We start from the raw sequence: 14531 nt of genomic DNA, 5'->3' as shown, positions 1-14531 counted from the left end.
ATCCAAGTAGACTGAAGGCCTTATAGGACTAACAACCCTTCAGACAAAACACAATAGGACAGATCTTATTGAAACTTCTACACTTTGAAAGTGATGGAAAACGTGAACCCGAGACATTTCTTTGTGATGTCACGCACCACCAACACGAGGGGACAACTACAAGCTCTCCACGTTATCATACTGAAGGAACATACGGGAACACTTCTTCACACAGAGGGAGGTAGGCCTATAGAACGGTCCACCAGCCCAATCAAGAACAGTTCTGAGCTTCACAATGGCCCTTGACTAAATTATCAAGAACAATGGAGGGATCCTACACAGGCCGCCGCCCTCCTTCCCCCGGCATGGCCACCTATAGTGGGTGGCCATCTGGGCCATTTGGTAAATAAGGTAAAAATAAAGTTTTACCTCCACCTCTCTCACCTTACCTCTATTACCTCTCACTATCTCTCCTCTATCATCGTCTCACCTCCACCTCTCTCACCTTACCTCTATTACCTCTCACTATCTCTCCTCTATCATCGTCTCTCCTCCACCTCTCTCACCTTACCTCTATTACCTCTCACTATCTCTCCTCTATCATCGTCTCTCCTCCACATCTCTCACCTTATCTCTATTACCTCTCACTATCTCTCCTCTATCATCGTCTCTCCTCCACATCTCTCACCTTACCTCATCTCTCAGTAACACCTGGAAGCGATTTGTTGACATTGTGGACAAAAACAAAAGAACATCAATAATTATGTTTATTTTTCTTTGTACATTAACTTATAACTAAGAGATAAGGTCAGATAATATATAGTGTAAGAGTATTTTTCTTTATTAACGTTATAAAGTACAGTTTTTACAGTGGTGATTGAGGAAGATCTTGGAAGAATAAAAGAATTTGATTCGTTTTCTTCTTCCAAGCCATCCACATGCAGCGCCATTGGCTTACATCGGTATTGGACGGAGATATGATTGGTCAGGCCCCTCTTGCTGGAAATCATGACGTCATGGGATGCTGGCTAGAAGAGTGCCGCTATTGGCAAGAGAATTTTGGTGTGGGGGGGGGGGGAGGAAATCGTGACGTCAGAATTCTCAGTTACCCATGCATGTTTTTTCTATGGTGAGAGAATGATACAATAGTGTATTTTGAAGTAATGAGTGATGATGAACACAAGATTGTAGAGTAAAGATACTTCACTCTAATCCCTCACAGCACCCAGAAATAATCTCAGAACCTGACTCAAAAATTTCCACATCATAGAAACTTTTGAGATAAATGACGGCGGCGGAGATGACGTCGTCCGAATGCGTTGTGATGACCCGAACTACACCTTACTTAACGGGTTCGTAGGTGACTTCGGCTTGGTACCCATTAATAGGATCGACACGGAAACGGACGATCTGCATGCGGTTGTCTGGTAGAAGAACAGAGTATTCGCCAGTGACGTCCTTACCGTCACTGTCCTCTACGTGGTTGAAGATATTGCCACTTTCGGGATCGGACACTCCCCACTTGATGTTGTAGGGCATCGGCATCATGGTGGTGGTGGGGCCGCTGGGCTGGGAGGGGGGGGGAGGAGGGGGAGTCAGTTATAAACACAAGATAAATAAAAATACAGATAAAACCCAGATAACAGATGTAACAGAAGACTAATAGATTGTTTTCATTTATTTATTTTAGTCTTTATCTATCTATCTATCTATCTATCTATTCCCCAGAACTAACTCTAACCTAACTCTATCCTGTCTCTGTCATCATTCCATTTACTTGAGATCATCAATAGGTCACAGCGATCAAACCCAACTATTGTGTTGGGGTCCATTAGAACTGGGGTCAATAATAACCTTGGGTCTATTAGAACTGGGATCTATAATAACTAGGGCCTATTAGAACTGGGGTCTATAATAACTGGAGTCTAGTAGAACTGGGGTCTATTATAACTAGGGCCTATTAGAACTGGGGTCTATTATAACTAGGGCCTATTAGAACCAGGGCCCATTAGAAGAAAACAAACCTCGCATCAACTCACCACTATCACATCAATAATCACGTTCTCTGAGGGTTGTTCGTCTGCAGGTGGTGGGAGGTAAGCTGAAGGTGGTGGTGGGGGAGGAGTGGTGGTAGTAGTGGTGGTAGTAGTGGTGGTAGGAGGGGGCGTGACCTCTACTTTCTCTGAGTTTTGGGCGGGAAGCTCGTAGAGTCCAGAGGGTTGGGCAGGAGGGTCGTAGTTGTAGCCTACCACAGGAGCCTGAGCTGAGGCTATGGCGATGAGAGGGTCGTGGTGGTGGTGGTGGTGATCCAGACCGTCTAACTTAGCGGGGGCAGCCAACGCACTGCCCACCAACACTGATGTTATGAATGCCAGTACCTGTAAGTGGGGGGGAGGAGGAGGTTACAGGGCGTGTAAGGGAGAAGCATAGAGAGAGAGAGAGAGAGAGAGAGAGAGAGAGAGAGAGAGAGAGAGAGAAAACGTGAGGGAGAAAGAGACAAACAGACAGGAAAAGACAGAAACAGACATAAACAGACAGATATTCTAAACACACACCACCAAATTTACCTCCCAACAGATAACCATTTAGACCCTAACATTCCTTCCTAGACACAAGTTTCTTCCTCAGTCTTAAATTCTCTGTAATAACTGAAACATGATCCCACACACCTGGACACACTAACCAAGATGTATGTGTGTGTGTGTGTGTGTGTGTGTGTGTGTGTGTGTGTGTGCGTGTGTGTGTGTGTGTGTGTGATCCCTATATAATTATCTTCATATATAAAGACACCCAAAGGTACCTGCCCTGTACCTTCTCCTCTTCTCCTCATCTGCTTAGCCTCCAACCCACCCCAGCCCACCATAACCCAAATTCTATTCACCCTAACCCACTAACCCACCTAAACCTATCTGCTTACCCAAACGTCCACCACACTCCACCATCCACCCCCCCTTACATAATACTAACCCACCATCCACTACCCAACCCACCCTAGCCCACCCCGGATCCACCTCACATTATAGAATAGAAAGGCACATCAAGGACAAGGTAAGGATAGGATTTCCCTGGGTAGTGCTGGAGGCTGTAGGATACCTGAACCTATCCTACCTATCCTACCAGTCTGTATAACTAAAAATGTGACGCATCCTTTCCCCTAGGGTGTGACGCAGGAGGATTAGGGGAAGGATTTACCGAGTGAGGAATCCTATTTGTGAATCCTTAACATCCTTAAAGTTTATTCTTATATCCTAAACGTATCCATTACCCTGATATAGGACGCTGGAGGATTGAAGGAAGGATACAGCTGGTAAAGAATCCTACATACACATTCCAAAAACTCTCACTGCTCACACCTCACCCTCACCTTCATCCTCACACTTCATCCTCACACTTCACCCTCACACCTCCCCTCCACCTCACCTCCACTTCATCACACTCCTCCTCTACGCCTCCCCACCCCATTTCTCCTCCACTTCACCCTCACCCTCCCCTCACCCTCCCTCACACCTCACCCTCACACTTCATCCTCACACTTCACCCTCACACCTCCCCCTCACACTTCACCCCTCACGCTCCACCCTCCTCACGTGTCACCCTCACCAGACGACCTTCAGTTAGGTAAGGAACACCTGTAATACATTGTCAACACTGCAGTCCCTTCCTTCCCCTCCCCACCCCTAACCCTAACCCCTCCCCTTCCCTCCCCTAACCCTCCCCCTTCCCTCCCCAACCCTCCCCTACCCTCCCTCCTCCTCCCCCTCCTGTATTCCCAGATGAAGGAAAAGCGATATTATTCCTCTTAAGAAATTGTCATATGAGTATTGTTCAGTTTATGTCCACCTCTCTCTCTCGTTTCGTGGGTTAATCTAGGTATTCCAATTCATTTCTTCCTCCTTCTCCCTCTCGCCCTTCTCCCCACACTCTCAGATTTTCCTCAACGCACTCTACTGCCTAACGCACCTACTGCTCCCACAATCACTCTTTTTTTTTCACTCTCAACTGTCCTTCCGTTGCACTCTCCCCCACTCCCCCCCACACACGCCTTGCTCTCGTTCTGTACCAACCTTCATCTCGTAGGCTCGTAGGGTCTGTCCTGTCCTGGCCTGTCCGTCCTGCTACACACTGCTCAACTGACCTGCTCCTTCTGCCGACACCACCGTTTATATAGCTCACTCCCCAGACCCCTCCTCCTCCTCCTCCTCCTCCTCCTCCTGCCTCCTAAGGTCGACCGCCCCTTCCACCCACCGAGCCACGATTTCAGGGTCAATCTTCCTAGCGGGATGAGACGTCATGGAGTATCTCAGACTAGCCCTTCTTCAGGTAGGTCTTGAGGGGCTGAGAAAAGACTTTAATTATTTTGTTTAAGTTATTTTAGTTGTAGTTTATGGGTTTATTTCTGAATACAATTAGTTTTTATAATGGGTGTTGCTGTACGATGTTATAACGACTATATATAAACAGATCTAGTCGTTGAGTCGTAAGGTCGTAGAGGTCGTTTTTCTTTATCAACCCTTTAGGAATCTTTCACCTAGAGGGTCGTCTATGGTATCAACCCTTCACACTAGACGACATAAGGATCAAATTAACCGATCCTTCCCTCCCCTTCATCACCTATAGAGACCGAGGCGTAGCAACACAACACACACCAACACCCACCCTCCAACACTCTGAGATAAGGACCAGATTCCTCCAGCACACACGTTTGGTAGCATCCCGACCTTCAACCAACCGAGTCAACCGAGCTCTTTCAACATGGTTAGTCTCTTCCCGTCACAATACACTCCAGTAATTACCCCCTAAGAGTCATTAACTGAAGTGATTAGCGATAATGAGTAATAAAGTCAAGTCTTGTGAACATGGTAGGAGACATGATCAATTCATCACACGGCTAGCCATATGGTCCCCCTCCTCCTCCCTCCCTCTCCCTCCCTCCTTCCCTCCCTCCTCCCTCTCACACGAAAGAATGTGATCTTATGTACGGCTAACAAACGCTCAGACAGTGATTATTTTCCCTTTGGTCTTACATCAACCATCGGTAATTAGTGGTAGGGGGAAGGAAGGAAGGCTTTAGGTTCCTTTAGTCTGTATTTGAGAGTATAAAAAAAACCTCTAGTTTATTTCACCTGAAGATTAGTAGTAGTAGTAGTAGTAGTAGTAGTAGTAGTAGTAGTAGTAGTAGTAGTAATAGTACAGTGGTAGTAACTAGTAGTAGTAGTAGTCACTGAATGCCGCTTAGATCTGCGGCTCAACTAACCCAGCACAGCAAGGATAGCTACTTATGTATTATTATATTATTTATTGAGGTAAAAAAATGGCGACGAAGGTGTGGCTATTGGGGAGGCTGGAGGCCATTAAAAGTAGTAGTAGTAGTAGTAGTAGTAGTAGTAGTAGTAGTAGTAGTATTCCCTCTCCCTCTACCTCCCTGCCTCTTCCTTCCCTTCCTCCTCTCCCCTCCCTTCCACCGCTGTCTCCCTCTCCCTTCCTCCTCCCACCTTCAACCCCACCCTCTCCTTCCTCCCTTCCCCCCCTCCCTTCTTCGCATATATAATAAAGACAGACGTAAATAACTATCATCATTTCCTGTCACCTAACCTTCAACACCACTGCCGAGAAAATTCCCATGAGGTGAACGTAATAGTGTGACCCTCCCTTTACCCTCCCTTTACCCTCCCTTTACCCTCCCTTCCTCTCCCTTCCCTTCTTCTCCGTCTCCTCCATTTCTTCCTTCTTTTAGAGACTTTTTACATATAAATAGAGTGAGAGAAAGAGAGAGAGAGACAGACGGACACTGACAGAAAAATATACAGACAGACAGACAGACAGACCATACACAGGTGAACACAGGTGACAGGGGCGTGGCTGTCTGGGTTCTACTGTTATGGTGTGGTTCTGACACACACACACACACACACACACACACACCTAGTGCCTCTCGGTGCAGTCATCCATCACCCGCCACCACTAACATCGCCAGCACGACCAACACCGTAATCATGGGATTTAACCTGCCTCGTCTAACACCTGTGTCTCTCTGTGTGTCTGTGTGTGTGTCTGTCTGTGTGTCTCTCTCTGTGTGTCTGTGTGTGTGTGTGTGTCTGTGTGTGTCTGTCTGTGTGTCTGTGTGTGTGTCTGTGTGTGTGTGTGTGTGTGTGTGTGTCTGTGTGTGTGTGTGTGTGTGTGTCTGTGTGTGTGTCTGTCTGTGTGTCTGTGTCTGTGTGTGTGTGTGTCTGTGTGTGTGTCTGTGGCTGTGTCTGTGTCTGTCTGTGTGTCTGTGTGTGTCTGTGTGTGTGTGTGTGTGTGTGTGTGTGTCTGTGTGTGTGTGTCTGTCTGTGTGTCTGTGTGTGTGTGTGTCTGTGTGTGTGTGTGTCTGTGTGTGTGTCTGTCTGTGTGTCTGTATGTGTGTCTGTGTGTCTGTCTGTGTGCGTTTGTCTGTGTGTCTGTGTGTGTGTCTGTGTGTGTGTGTGTGTGTGTGTTCTGTGTGTGTGTCTGTCTGTGTGTCTGTGTGTCTGCTTGTGTGTGTGTGTTGTGTGTCTGTCTGTCTTGTGTGTCTGTATGTGTTTGTGTGTCTGTCTGTGTGCGTCTGTCTGTGTGTCTGTGTGTGTCTGTGTGTGTGTGTGTGTGTGTCTGTGTGTGTGTGTGTCTGTCTGTGTGTCTGTGTGTCTGTCTGTGTGTGTGTGTGTGTGTCTGTGTGTGTGTCTGTCTGTGTGTCTGTATGTGTCTGTGTGTCTGTCTGTAGTGTTCTGTCAGTGTGTCTGAACGTAATGGTCTTGTCACGTTCAGTAGGAGAAAAAATTACAATCTTATCTATTTCGTAATTCTGGTTTACTGTATAGAAGAGAGAAAAGAGAGAGGAGACCAGAAAAGAAGAAAGAGAGAGAGAGAGAGATAATAAGTAGAGAGAGGGAGATAAAGATGGCTGAACAGATAGATAAAGAGAGAGAGATGCAAAGAACGGGAGACAAAATGGAGTAAAGGACAAAAACAGACAGACAGACAGACAGACAGACAGACAGACAGACAGACAGACAGACAGTGAATCAAAATGCAACAGCTTCTTAATAATAATAAATTAATTACGTTTCCTCACCTTCGTCACCACACAGTGTTACCAGAAGCTACACCCCACCACACAGTGTTACCAGAAGCTACACCCCACCAGGCAGTGTTGCAGAAGCTACACCCACCACACAGTGTTACCAGAAGCTACACCCCACCACACAGTGTTACCAGAGCTACACCACACAGTGTTACCAGGCTACACCCACCACACAGTGTTGCAGAAGCTACACCCCACACCACAGTGTTACCAGGCTACCCACCACACAGTGTTGCAAGCTACCCCCACCACACAGTGTTACCAGAAGCTACACCCACCAGGCAGTGTTACCAAGCTACACCCACACCGCAGTTTAGAAGCTACACCCACCACACAGTGTTGCAAAGCTACACCCCACCACACAGTGTTACCAGGCTCCCCACCACGTGTTACCAGGCTACACACACCACAGTGTTGCCAAACTTCCACCCACACAGTGTTCCAAAGCTACACCCCACCAGGCAGTGTTGCCAGAGCTACACCACAGTGCCAGAGCCACCACAGTGTGAAGCTACCCCACCACAGTGTTACAAGCTACACACACGCAGTGTTACCCAAGCTACACCCCACCAGGCAGTGTTCCAAAGCTACACCCACCACACAGTGTTACCAGAAGCTACACCCCACCCACAGTGGCTACACCCACCACAGTCTTGCAGAATACACACCACACAGTGTTACCAGCTACACCCCACCACACAGTGTTTAGAAACTCCCCACCACAGTGTTGCAAAGCTACACCCCACCACACAGTGTTACAAGCTCCCCACCACACAGTGTTACCAGAAGCTACACCCACCACACAGTGTTACCAGAAGCTACACCCCACCACACAGTGTTACCAGAAGCTACACCCCACCACACAGTGTTACCAGAAGCTACACCCCACCACAGTGTTGCCAGGCTACACACGCAGTGTTACCAGCTACACCCCACCACACAGTGTACCAAGCTACACCCCACCACACAGTGTTACCAGAAGCTACACCCCACCACACAGTGTTGCAAGCTACACCCCACCACACAGTGTTACCAAGCTCCCCACCAGGCAGTGTTACCAGAAGCTACCCCACCCACAGTGTTACCAGAAGCTACACCCCACCACAGTGTTACAAGCCACACCACAGTGTTGCCAGAATACCCACCACACAGTGTACCAGAAGCCACCCCACCACGCAGTGTTGACTCACCCCACCACAGTGTCCAAGCTACACCCCACCACACAGTGTTACCGACTACACCCCACACACAGTGTTACCAGAAGCTACACCCACCACACAGTGTTACAGAAGCTACACCCACCACAGTGTTGCAAGCTACACCACCACACAGTGTTACCGAAGCTACACCCCACCACACAGTGTTACCAAGCTACACCCACCACGCAGTGTTACCAGAAGCTACACCCACCACACAGTGTTGCAAGCTACACACCACAGTGTTCAAGCTACACCCCACCAAGGTGTTGCAAGCTACACACACAGTGTACTACACCACAAGCTACACCCCACCACACAGTGTTACCATACACCACACAGTTTGAAGCTACACCACACAGTGTTACCAGGCTCCACACAGTGTTACCAGGCTACCCCCACCACAGTGCCGGCTACCCCACCACACAGTGTTACAAGCTACACCCACCACACAGTGTTACAGGCTACCCCCCAGTGTTCAAGCTACACCCCACCACACAGTGTTACCGAAGCTACACCCCACCACACAGTGTTACCAACTACACCCCACCAGGCAGTGTTACCAGACTACACCCCACCACAGTGTTACCAGAAGCTACACACACACAGTGTTACCAGAAGCTACACCCCACCACAGTGTTACCAGAAGCTACACCCACCACACAGTGTTACAAGCTACACACCAGGCAGTGTTACAGAAGCTACACCCACCAGGCAGTGTTGCCAGACTACACCCCACAGTGTTACCAGAAGCTACACCCCCACCACACAGTGTTACCGGCTACACCCACCACAGTGTTACCAGGCTACACCCACCACAGTGTTACCGACTACACCCCACCACACAGTGTGCCAGGCTACACCCACCAACAGTGTGCAGGCTACACCCCACCACACAGTGTCATACACCACACAGTGTTACCAGGCTACACCCCACCAGGCAGTGTGCAAGCTACACCCCACCAGGCAGTGTGCAGGCTACACCCCACCACACAGTGTTACCAGAAGCTACACCCACCACACAGTGTTACCAGAAGCTACACCCACCACACAGTGTTGCCAAGCTACACCCCACCAGGCAGTGTTCCACACCCCCCCACCACACAGTGTTACCAGAAGCTACACCCCACCACACAGTGTTCACCACACACACAGTGTTACGACTACACCCACCACACAGTGTTACAAGCTACACCCACCACACAGTGTTACCAGGCTACACCCCACCACAGTGTTACAAGCTACACCCACCACACAGTGTTACCCACCAGTGCAAGCTACCCACCACACAGTGTTACCGAAGCTACACCCACCAGGCAGTGTTCCAGGCTACACCCCACCACACAGTGTTACCGGCTACACCCCACCACAGTGTTACAAGCCACCCCACCACACAGTGTTACAGAAGCTACACCCACCACACAGTGTTACCAGAAGCTACACACCCACCAGGCAGTGTTACCAGAAGCTACACCCACCACAGTGTTACAAGCTACACCCCCACACAGTGTTACCAACCCCACCAGTGACCACACCCCACCACACAGTGTTACCAGAAGCTACACCCCACCAGGCAGTGTTGCAAGCTACACCCCAGTGTTACCAGGCTACACCCACCACACAGTGTTACCAGAAGCTACACCACAGTGTAGCTCACCCCACCAGGCAGTGTTACAAGCTACACCCACCACACAGTGTTACCAGAAGCTACACCCCACCACACAGTGTTACCAAGCTACACCCCACCACACAGTGTGCAAACTACACCCACCAGGTGTGCAGCTACACCCACCAGGCAGTGTTACCAGAAGCTACACCCCACCACACAGTGTTGCAAAGCTACACCCCACCACACAGTGTTACCAGAAGCTACACCCCACCACAGTGTTCCAGAAGCTGTCGTTAAGACCTTGAAACATAACACTATCACATGTGCCGACCTCTCGTGTGACTGCCTGGGTACACACTGAAGCCACACTACACCACAGCCACTCTATACCACAGCATAGCCACACCATACCACATTCTAACCACACCACAATTACAGCCAACCCACAGCCACACCACACCCACAACCTTGGAACACACACACACACTATCCACAGAAACCCCACCCACACACAACCCCACCCGCATCCACACCAACCCCTTCCTCGTGTGTGTGTGTGTGTGTGTGTGTGTGTGTGTGTGTGTGTGTGTGTGTGTGTGACAGAGACTCCCACTAACAAGCCTCGTGACTCTACATAGGCATCCGGTTATGGCAGCAGGTAATGTAGCGACCACCAGGTGAGGGGTGAACATCAAGAACAAGAACATGAAGAACAACAACAATAACAAGAACAAGAAGAAACAATCAAGAATAAGAACATGAACAACAACAAGAAACATCAAGAATAAGAACATGAACAACAACAACAATAACAAGAACAAGAAGAAACAATCAACAAAAAGAACATGAAGAACAAGAAACATCAAGAATAAGAACATGAACAACAACAACATGAAGAACAAGAACAATAACAAAAAGAACATGAAGAACAACAACAATAACAAAAAGAACATGAAGAACAAGAACATAAAGAAACAAAAGAATAGGAACATGAACAATAACAACAACATGAATAACAACAATAAGAATAAAGGTAAGAACAAGGATAACATGAAGAACCACCCATCTCCCCTATAATCCACCCCACCATAATTCATATCCTCCCCACCCCACCCTCCCATCTCCCCTATAATCCTCCCCACACACGCACATATACCCATTTCAAGACATTTCCACGAATCTTAGGACACGTGTACGTCTCAACCTCCCCTTCCTTCCCTCCCTCCCTCCCTACCATGTCCTTCTGGTCACCCAAGACACATTTCCTGACCTAAGCGTGTCCTCACCTGCCCCTCAATGGACACACCCATTTCCTGATGAACCAATACTGACCGGAAACATCTGAGGAGTGATACTGAGGAGTCTGTCTGTCTGTTTATCTGTCTCTTTTTGCGTCTGTCTGTCTGTTTATCTGTCTCTTTTTGCGTCTGTCTGTCTGTTTATCTGTCTCTTTTTGCGTCTGTCTGTCTGTTTATCTGTCTCTTTTTGCGTCTGTCTGTCTGTGTGTTTGTCTGTCAAGGATCACAGACGCCTTAAGGATCTCACAACACATCCTACTGAAGAGGCAACAAGACTTGACACGCCCCTGGGAAGTCCGTGTGTCCCTCCCTCTCTCCCTCCATTCTTCTTTCTCCCTCCTTCCTTTCCTCCCTTTCTCTCACTCAATCCTTCTCTACCTACCCTCCCTTCCTCCCCTTTCTCCCTCTGTCCTTCCTTCCCTTTCTTCCTCTCCTTCCTCCTTCCTCCCTCCCTTCCCTCCTCCCTCCCTCCCTCCCTCCCTCCTTCCCTCCCTCCCTCCTCCCTCCCTCCTACACCGATGCCCCAAAATAGGTTTGAGATGCATACTGGTTTTAGCTTAGGCGGATTAAACAAGGGGTTAAAACTGGTTTAGCTTCAGGGGGAAGAAGAGGCTACACAACATGGTTTGCTTCAATGGGTTTTTCCGCTCTTGTTGTTAGTGGGTCATACGTTCGTTATTATTGTCGATTTTGTCTATTCCTCTTTCGTTAATGGACAGATAAGGAGAGAGAAAAGTGCTATATAAGTTTCTCTTATGTTAAATAGGTCTTTCCTCTCTTCTCTTGTTTATGTCCTTTATTATTGTATATTATGTTTATTCCTCATTCGTTAGGGAGAGCTGGAGTGAGGAGAATGCTATACAACATATCAACATGAATAGGGATTTTTTCTGACTTTTCCTGGTTACTCGTTCGTTAATATTGCTCTCTCTCTCTCTCTCTCTCTCTCTCTCTGTTATGAATGTAATATATGTATGTATGTATGTATGTATGTATGTATGTATGTATGTATGTATGTATGTATGTATGTATGTATGCATGTATGGATGTATGTATGTATGTATGTACGCATAAAAGGTGACGTTCTCGTGCCTACATATGTAAGTGCCCATCAGCATGACGTCACAGGGCCACAGGTTGACCTTCTATGAGCTGGTATTCCCCGTGACCTCAAATATGTGGTCAGCTGATTGGGGTCACGTATCACGGAAGAGAGTGTGAGGGCTCATATCATATTAACTTTGTGTGTTTGTAATGTTTTGTTTAAGTTGTTCTTGTAGGGTGTGTGTGTGTGTGTGTGTGGACATACATACATACATACATACATACATACATACATTTATGGTGAGCGGGCGGACACACACACACACACACACACACACGACACGTAAGGTAGGGTAGACCCCCTCATTAAGAGATCGTGTTACCTGCCCATCCATCACAGGTGAGTGGGCGTCACATCCGTCACTGGGTGTTACGGCTCTGTGTTACGTGATATTCGACGTGTGTGTGTGTGTGTGTGTGTGTGTGTGTGTGTGTGTGTGTGTGTGTGTCCGTCACTCACCATAAACACCTCATTTAACTTAATTATCTAATCTAACCTGTGTATTACCTGGTGTACCTGTGCGGTGTCCTGGTAGGTGGTAATGGACAGGTAATACCCCTCCTTTATCTCACAGGTGACAAGAGATACACAGGTAGGCAGTGACAGGTGGTTGGTATCACTCTCTCACCAGCTGTTGTGGTGTGGTATCAGCTGGTACTTTATACACCTGAGTCTTGTTCTTATCACTGAAATATTTTGTTCCTTGTCAGTCCTCCCTTGTACCTGGTCAGTCTTGTCGCCCCTACCCGGTCCTCTCCTTTTACCTGTCATTTACACCTCTTACTCACCTGTAGCAACACTTCTTACTCCCTCTATTACACTCTTTACACCCCTGCCACAACCACTACACCTCCCCCACACTCCATACACCCCTCCCATACTTCTTACACCCCTCCCACACCTCTCCATAGCTCTTCTCTCTCCTTCCCACACCCTTCTCACCTCTCTCCCTTACCCTCCTTCTCTCTCCCACACCCTCCCCTCTCCCCCCACACCATCAACAGGTATATAGTGTGTGTGGGGGGGTCATCGCCAATCACCTCATACCTCCCTCCCTCACATGTTTCTGCTGGGTCGACCAATCCAGGAATTTGACACGAGAATCCCTGACGCGTCGAGCACACAAATGACCCTCTCGACCTTGAGGAAGACCAACACCTTGCATAAGTCTGACCTTGAGAGATAACTCCACCCGAGGACTTTAACTATATATATTTACTAGAATTTATATATGTAAATGAGTAACTTTATATTTTATGTTCTTCTTGTTCTCCTTCTTCTTGATGTTTGAGTGATACTTGTAGGAAGAACAAAAACAAAAGGAAAAACAATAACATGAACAAGAAGCATAACAAGACGTGTGAAAGGCCAGAGTTCTTAATAGTCCAGGAACAAACTGTACCAAGCAGGAACGACAAACTGTACCAAGCAGGAACGACAAACTGTACCAAGCAGGAACAACAAACTCTCTCTACCTATTTAATTACACAAGACTATACTGACCTTCCACTGTAACGCATACGGAATAAAACACCACATATATCATCAGTAGATAGAGACGATAAACAACTGTATCTTTACATAATGTAGTCCTTAGTGAGGTGGTTGGGATAGCACTGTGTTGTTGAGATGGATCGTAGAGGGTTAAGTCAGTCGTGGATGTGAACTAAGTCAATAAAATGTAAACAAACAACGATGAACAGTCGACTTGATGGGTTAAATATCAGTCATGTCGCCTCTTGTTCTGCTCCACCAATCTCCTTGAGATTCAGACTTGTGAATCCGAAGCCTTTATGGACAGAATAATGCATTAGTGTCTATGGGTTCTGGTTCACGAATCTGAATCTCGAGGTTCGTGGTTCAGGGGAAGAGGTGACACGACTTTTGTGGGGTGACTGTACATTACAAACAACATCCGCCTCGACTCAGCAGCTTTATCACCGACGGTCTCTCGCTCTCTCTCATGACAAAACACAACTAGTAATAGAAACTTCCCCTCACACGCAGCCTCACTAACATCCGCCATCACTATCTCAATAGAAGTAAATGATAAGGACATCTAGACATGCAAACTGTCCTAATTCTATCAATTTTCCTCTACGTGTGTCTGTCTGAAGGTCGCTCTTAAGGTAATCATCTGCCCACTATGAGTTTCTGAAGGAGAACTTGTTTTAAAGTGACATACACGTAAGTTGAAATAATTCTATAAATCTTGTTCATCCAGAGTCAACTATTTCTCTCAAGGTCG

General features: G+C 47.5%; 1 protein-coding gene across 1 annotated transcript; it reads right to left on the bottom strand.

Moving 5' to 3' along the window:
• Nucleotides 1-804: 804 nt before the first annotated feature.
• On the bottom strand, nucleotides 805-4139 carry LOC121867451 (allergen Asp f 7 homolog). Its single transcript, XM_042367360.1, has 3 exons — nucleotides 4044-4139; nucleotides 2019-2357; nucleotides 805-1548 (listed from the first exon to the last, which is right to left on the bottom strand). Exons 1-3 carry the CDS (start codon nucleotides 4047-4049, stop codon nucleotides 1321-1323), a joined length of 573 nt encoding a protein of 190 aa, XP_042223294.1. The 5' UTR covers nucleotides 4050-4139; the 3' UTR covers nucleotides 805-1320.
• Nucleotides 4140-14531: the final 10392 nt, after the last annotated feature.

This window comes from Homarus americanus, unplaced genomic scaffold (genome assembly GCF_018991925.1).
Source record: "Homarus americanus isolate GMGI-L3 unplaced genomic scaffold, GMGI_Hamer_2.0 scaffold23598, whole genome shotgun sequence".
NCBI lineage: Eukaryota > Metazoa > Arthropoda > Malacostraca > Decapoda > Nephropidae > Homarus > Homarus americanus.
Note: the sequence above shows the minus strand (reverse complement) of the source record. Positions and strands in the feature narration are given on the sequence as shown.

Coding starts and splice junctions, on each gene's coding strand:
- LOC121867451 (XM_042367360.1), bottom strand. Junction 1,549..2,018: donor TGATTATTGATGTGATAGTG/GTGAGTTGATGC, acceptor CCCCCCTCCCAG/CCCAGCGGCCCCACCACCAC.